This window comes from Haplochromis burtoni, unplaced genomic scaffold (genome assembly GCF_018398535.1).
Source record: "Haplochromis burtoni strain Fernald_Lab_line unplaced genomic scaffold, NCSU_Asbu1 Contig_250, whole genome shotgun sequence".
NCBI lineage: Eukaryota > Metazoa > Chordata > Actinopteri > Cichliformes > Cichlidae > Haplochromis > Haplochromis burtoni.
This window is the reverse complement of record NW_024582611.1, coordinates 718,585-725,910: the sequence shown is the minus strand read 5'-3', so window position 1 is coordinate 725,910 and position 7,326 is coordinate 718,585. Positions and strand designations below refer to the sequence as shown.

The following is a 7,326-nucleotide window of genomic DNA, read 5'->3' as shown; positions in this document are numbered from 1 at the left end:
ATTTGTAAAAAATGTTTTGAATCATGTATGATTTTCGTTCCACTTCTCACGTGTACACCACTTTGTATTGGTCTTTCACGTGGAATTCCAATAAAATTGATTCATGTTTGTGGCTCTAACGATCTATCTATCTATCTATCTATCTATCTATCTATCTATCTATCTATCTATCTATCTATCTATCTATCTATCTATCTATCTATCACTGGTGCACAACTGTTAAAGTGTATCTACCTGTAGAGATGGCAACAGCGACATAGGTAAGCCCTGTAATGAGGATTGCCAACAGAGTGCCTTTAGGGATTGCAGACTGAGGATCCTAAAGAGAGAATGGGATACATTTTTATTTTAATTTATTGGAAAGGATGAATTACAGTATGTTATACATCTCAAACATCAGGTGCATGAAGTATGAGCATTAAAAAAACAACAACAACTAAACTCAAAAATGATAAACTAGTAAAAAAGATTCTATGTTAAAAAAAAAACTTTAGAAGGTGAGTTTTCTTTTCTCACAAGTCTCTGTGTGATCTGGTTACTGTGTAAACAAAAAGCAATACTGTCACAACATATGACCAAAATCATCACTTGAATTTATATAAATGTACAAAGATGAAAAACCCACGGTTAGGTCTCCGGAGATGTTGGCTCCAGCCAGAATTCCAGTAGCTGCGGGGAAGAAAATGGCAAATACGGAGAAAAACGTCTCCCCATCTCTGAATTCTGGACCAAAGTTCTCTAAAAGGATGGCCGCTGTAAGAGAGAAGAATCAAGAGAGAAGAATATGTAAGACAGATTATCAACACGAATCCTAACACTGAATTTAGAGGATGCTAATCCCCATGTGAAGAAATGACAAGAATGCAGACTGACTGCGGTATCCGAAAAATCCTTTAGGCTCTTTGCTTTCTGATGGCATGAAGGATCCAAAGAAGAAGTTAACAATGGCTGCCAGCAGAATCACCAGGAGGACAATCTGAGCCTGATGGACAGTAGAAGAAAACACATGAGTAAGAAAGAAGAGAGATTTGCTCCAGTTTCTCAGTTAAAATCACCCTGTTACAAACATGTATGTTGCTTTGTCTGTGCAGAGACTCAAATCACCAATGTATACAGAGGTAGGTAGAGGCAGAGGTGGAGGGATCGATCCAGATATCAATTGTATCAGTACTTTATATCCTCTAAATGAAGTACATGCTAATTACATGTACATGCTAATTCTGGTGCTAACGCACCAAAAATTGTTCTTTTTTAATTTATATTTAGTTTGATTGCAGATTTGCATTCAGAAATGAACACATACACTGGCAGACTTTTTCTTAAAAGCTCCAAATCCCAAAGTTAACTCAGCAGCTTTGACGAGAAATACATAATCAACATTTTTAAGGACACAAATGATTTTATTGAAATCTCACTGAAACCTTTGGTTTTGACGTTTTTTTCCGGGACATTGTTGTAATTATACCTTGGCTTCCCACTCCATCCCAGCTACAGAGATTCCCAACAACAAGATGATGGTCAAAGTCCCAACGATACGAATGTCATTGAGCTCATCAGTCATCAAGGCATCAACGTCCTGCAACCAATTAACAGGTTGATTCGATATGAGAATCTTTTGCATATCACAGAGAGATTTCCATAAGTACACCAGAGCATTTCTTACATTGAGCAACTCAACGACTGTCTCTGCAAAGCCTACGACATACATGGCCACAGCTACGGCATTGGCGAAGGCAAAGATAAGACCGATGGAGCCTCCAAATTCAGGCCCCAGACTTCTGGAGATCAGATAGTATGCTCCTCCTGGATGGCATGACATTCAGATGTTAAGTGATATAAATTATTGCTGCTGTCATACATTTTGAGCAGTTTCTAGTCCATTTGTAGGTTTAGTTTTAAAATTCTAGATGTTAAAGACCTTTTGTAAAAGTAAAATGTCTTATATGGGTCTCACCTCCTCGTACAAAGCCGTTGGTCGCTATAGCAGATGTAGACAGACCGGTGATGGTGGTGACCACAGTGGCCATCAAGATGATACCAATGGTCAGTCCTGTTTTACAAAAACATGAAAAATATGTGAAGTTACAGGCAACTGAGCAAAAATCAGCAGTCTTCAATAAAATAACACGATAATGTTATCCAAGTTCAAATCAGTACAGTTGAAAACAAAATATAAAACATGCATATGGGCCAAATGGGCTTCCTCGCAGGTTATTTATTTATTTATTTTTAGATTCAGTTCATCATCACAGGTAAGATTAAATAAAGTTCTAAGAAAAAACTATTATAGTACACTAACCAGCTAGAGCTAGTGCCTGCTATATTTGTACACGAGCTTATGTGGTCAATAAGCAGTCTGCAAAACATAGAGGAGCTATTTTTAATGACTTATCAGTAGACATGAGCAGTAATACATAATGTAATTGATCTGAAATCTTGTCAGTGTGTAGCCAGCACACCATTTCCTAGCTGGTTCTACTGTACCTTTATGCACAACTTAAAGACAGTATGCATTCCATTTAAGTGTTTTACTGTGTGGGTGGAGGACTGTTTAATACTTTTATCTCTACTTAAATTTAAAAGAGACCTTTTCTGCTTATTTCAGACTCTGTGATTTTATGCTTAGACTTTACTAGAGGAGCTTGAACAAAATCAGACCTTAAAAGCAGCCTCCCTCCTTATGCATGCATGAATAGCATGAATCAGTTCAAAACAATCCTCATTTATCTTGGTTCAGCCTCTCAGCTCATCTTCTTTCTGCAAACAAGCTTTTTAATATTCTGATGGCTCGCAAAGCAACGTTTGTTTGCATGTAAGCCTGTCATATGAGCACTGGGTGATGAAGGGTGTCACACATTTCCCTGAGTCACTAATTGTTTGTACCCACCAATTCCAGCCTGTCCCACAATCCAGGACATTCTGATGAAGAGCATCACACCCCAGATATTCAGCATGCAGCGGATCTGCAACACACAAACAGAAGTCAGTTAAAACGTAAAGACAGACAACAGTTGTAGGTTGCTGGGGGGATTCCCATGATGCCTTGAGTATTTCTTCTTCAGTCACCTTTCTCATTCACTCTGTGCTAATCGACCTCTCTGCACTCAATCACACTCATTATTAACCTCTGTCTCTTCCACAGCATGTCTTTATCCCGTCTTCCTTCTCTCACCCCAACCGGTCGCAGCAGATGGCCCCGCCCCTCCCTGAGCTTGGTCCCGCTGGAGGTTTCTTCCTGTTAAAAGGGAGTTTTTCCTTCCCACTGTCGCCAAAGTGCTTGCTCATAGGGGGTGATATGATTGTTGGGTTTTTCTTTGTATGTATTATTGTAGGGTCTACCTTACAATATAAAGCGCCTAGAGGCGACTGTTGTTGTCGCCTCAAGGCGATTCAATTCAATAAAACTGAATTGAATTGAATTAAACCTTACAGCTGCCAAAAAGAAAGCCAAAATACCCGAGAAAAGTACGATGCTATATTTATGTTATACATCATTTGCTTTTGGGTCGAGTTTACTGTCTTCCTTCCTGCACCAACCTTAATAACAAGCTTTTCATGTGCAATATGACAGACAAGCTTCTATACTTCTATACAGCGCATTCTCATTGATGCAGTAATATTCGGATGAGAGGCAGCACCTTTCCACCCCCTGATCACCACTGTGTAGACTCTATGCAGAACCAGTTTCTGCAATATTTTAGCTTAGCTTACTGTAGCTATAGAGAGAAGAAGTGAGTGTCTCATTGTCTGTATAGGGATCTTTGAAGTTCGTTTACATTTCCTAAATCTAGAATTATTCTCAAATGATCCAACCTGACAGGAATATAACCAGAGAAAATACATTTTATACCTTAAGATGATGAGATTATGTATTTGATTGTCTAATTATGGGACACTAAAGTGTTTCATTCTTGCCCGCTCTGTGGGAAGAAAGTTGACTGTTTACAGTTTTGTTTAAGTAGTTCAACACATTTAAATACCACAAGAAGAAGCAGAGTGCACCTTGTGCTTTCATTCATGACATGAACACTAACCAGGACTCCTTTAACCCAACCAAATTTGACACTTCCTCCTTTGGCCTCCTTCGCTGCCAGTGCGGCCGCTTCCTCAGCTGCCGATGGTTCTTCTCCATTGGCCAGACCATCCTCAAAGGGCTCCTGATGGGAAAAAAAATCCAGACAAGTCAGGAAAGCAGAAACTTGAACAGAGGTGAAGCCTAACAATCAACAGGATAATTACAATCACTTAAAAGTTGAGAACTTGCGACTCTTGAGTTCTGATTAGACAGTCAGTGGTCTTAGTTTTGTGAGAGAGAAGTTTTTTAGTCAAATGATAAATATATATATATGCTTTATGTAATGCTAATCCTAACAGAAAATCTGAAACTCTGGGCAGAAGTTAAATAAGTTGATTGACTGGTCAATAGTATACAGGAAAAAATAAAAGCAATAAAAGCAATGAATAAATGTGGTCTTATCTTATTTATTTCAATATATATTTGATTTAAAACATTTTACTATTTAATTATCTACTTATTAAGTGGATTCAGATTGAAATATGACATCTGAAAATGTAAAACTGTTTAGTTAACTAAACTTACCTGGGTTGGAAAACTTACATCTTTGGTTTAAAGGTGGCGTTTCACCACAATAAGGATAAAGATAGTGGGTTATTTTAGTTTTCTGTGACTTTGTTATATAATAAGTGAAATCATTTCATGTGCAGTATAACTCATTTTCCATGACCCCCACAGCAGCAAAGCAGTTAGTTATCCACAGCCTCGCTCAAGCAAACAAACTGATGTCCGTGTATGTGTATGCTGGTGATTCTGTGAGATGGCTAAATATCTGTGTATGTGCACATACAAGGAACGATTCCACTAAACACCCTAAAGTGCCTCCAGTTTGGCACCTTAGTTCATCAGGTTTGATTTTGAGTCCAGTCATAAAGGCAGTTTATAGGCTTAACCACAGAAATTAGAACCAGTGAAATTTATGATTTTTGACGCATATAATCAAGAAAAACACATTTCATTTCTATGACAAATCAAACCAAAAATGTGAGTGAATCAGAGGCAAAGAGGACTTGATGATAAATAACACATATCACTTCATATGGCCTTGACTGTCACTGGATCCCAATCCACTGCCAGACTGGGAGAATTTGGAGAGATGTGTCAGACTGTCCAATTCCATCACCAAAACAATAACTTTGGATGTACTTTAGTGAACTTGTTCAACAAGAAGCACAACTGGAAGTAGGGCGACACCTTTACGAGATGCCTGATTTTCGTGTTTTTTCACTGTTTAAATGAAGGCACGCCTAAAGGTCCTGGTGGTGCTTTGCCCAGTTGGTGTTCTGGCTCACTGTTATTGTACAATGGTGGTCTGTTACCTTGAACTGTATGTAAGGAGTGGGAGCGCGGCTGGGGGTGCCTGCAGGGTCATGAGAAGCGGTATTGTGTAGAGCGAAGGGAATCTTTTCTGTTTACTGAAAAATGAACTGACTTGCATCAGGTGAACAGGGAAGTGCGTAGTGACGTGTTAGTTCTGTTTTTAAATCTGGGAAATAACCTTTCAACTCTCCGCGTCTAAACTGCCTTTTAAAGTTGACGATTTTACCATAACGTGACTCTTTCTTTACTCTCGCCTTCGTTGTGTTTGATGTGAAACTTGAGATCAACTATTTTAATAACAAATTTAATAGCATCATTTAATAACAAAGCCAATAAAAACATGTTTTTGTTACCTTATCGAGTTCGTCGTGTAGCTCCGACAGCGAGGGTCTGGTCAACTTCTCCCCAAATGGCGCGGCTGTCTGCCGATAGAAGTCAATGTTAGGCACGGCGTCTATAGTGTTGTGTCCGAAGGTCCTCATGTAGTAGGTGTTGGAGTGGGAGTCAGAGATGTGAGTGTGCCCCGTGCCAGTTGAATGGAGGCTGACTGAGTCGCTTTTTGCCGTGTCCGGCTCATGGGAGACATCAGGTGGGAGTCCAATGTCCATCGCGCCCGAATCCATGAAGCCCACAACCCTGAACCGGCCTTTGGACTCCTCAGGAGGTCTGGATCCATCAGTGGATGCCGGAGCAGAGGGGGCAGCCGGACCGGGCGCTGCAGATGATGCCTCCATCACCACATCCACTTGAAAGCGGCTCTGCGCGGAGTCGTCGCTCCTCAACGACGGTTTCTGACCCGACATTTCTGTCAGTGATGCACCGAGAGACAAACGGTTAGCGGGAAAAAGCACCTGCTCCAAAACTACAGGGAAGCTGCCACATTTAATTCCAAACACGGATAAACTGAAATACAGTCATTTACTATTCCGCTGTACTTTGGAAACCTCTAATCACTGGATGCGCCAGGACGCACGACAAGCGTCTCTGAAAGTGCTCATAACATGCGTAAAGGACACGAAGTCGTTCTCACTCCCTCTGTCTCTCCCTCAGATGGTGACTCAGACGATTTATTGTCATCTCTGGCTTTGTCTCCTCCTCTATCTGGACTCGGGAGACAGCCCAGCATGCCAGGAACACGGAGAACAATGAAGAGGAGGCAAGAGTAGAAAGGATGGATGGGTGTCCATTACGCACCAAACTCCGGCACGCGCTCCAGCGCGTTTCAGTCAAGAGGAAGAGACTAACACGACGCTTAGACAAAGGGTAGAGCAATAGAGTTCCTCCTCATAAAGTTTGTAAAGCATACGAGCATGTTTAGTTTTCATTGGCAGTCTTGCGCAGGGAAGCAAAACCACTGTTTTGGAGCCAGTTCATCCAGTAGGTGCAAAGTAAACTGTAAAATCATTATAAACACAAACACAATGACTTTAATTTACTATTCTGTTGCATCAAGGCTCACTGCCGTAAATAATATATGTAAAAGACACCAACTCCCTTTTTACCACCCCCTCTCGCTCCGCTGCATGTGAGTGTGTGTTGGCATTAAACAATGACATTTGTAATCACTGCTGGTGACACACTGAGACATTCACACAGAGGCCTAGATACGCACGAAGCGAGGCAGCAGCAGCAGCATTAGCATGGGGAACAACAGCTGCTTTCTCTGTCGAAGCTCTTGATGCTGAAACCGAACACCGAACAATAAAAACAAAGAGTGACGGAAACCAGTTAAATCAACCTGACCATCTAATCTTTATTTAGGATGTGGTTTGTGAGTTAGTGGCAATACTTAATCATAACTCAGATACGTTTTTTAAACTTTGCAAAACTAATGAGTGATCTTTGACTGCTATTGCCTTGGTAACCCTGGTAACCCTGATTTTAAGGACTGTATTGGTTTAACAGCTTAACGTCTGAATATTAATGGAATG

General features: G+C 40.6%; 1 protein-coding gene across 1 annotated transcript in view; it reads right to left on the bottom strand.

The window, feature by feature from the left end:
* Window positions 1-6,842, bottom strand: part of LOC102293607 (solute carrier family 12 member 2) — a 19,589-nt gene extending 12,747 nt beyond the window's left edge. The window contains exons 1-9 of the mRNA XM_005938648.2: window positions 5,749-6,842; window positions 4,035-4,157; window positions 2,888-2,963; window positions 1,955-2,050; window positions 1,664-1,803; window positions 1,466-1,576; window positions 874-982; window positions 626-753; window positions 235-319 (exon numbers count right to left, since the gene is read on the bottom strand). Coding sequence (XP_005938710.1) covers window positions 235-319; window positions 626-753; window positions 874-982; window positions 1,466-1,576; window positions 1,664-1,803; window positions 1,955-2,050; window positions 2,888-2,963; window positions 4,035-4,157; window positions 5,749-6,198 — 1,318 coding nt within the window. The 5' untranslated portion in view covers window positions 6,199-6,842. The remainder of the gene's footprint in view (window positions 1-234; window positions 320-625; window positions 754-873; window positions 983-1,465; window positions 1,577-1,663; window positions 1,804-1,954; window positions 2,051-2,887; window positions 2,964-4,034; window positions 4,158-5,748) is intronic.
* Window positions 6,843-7,326: the final 484 nt, after the last annotated feature.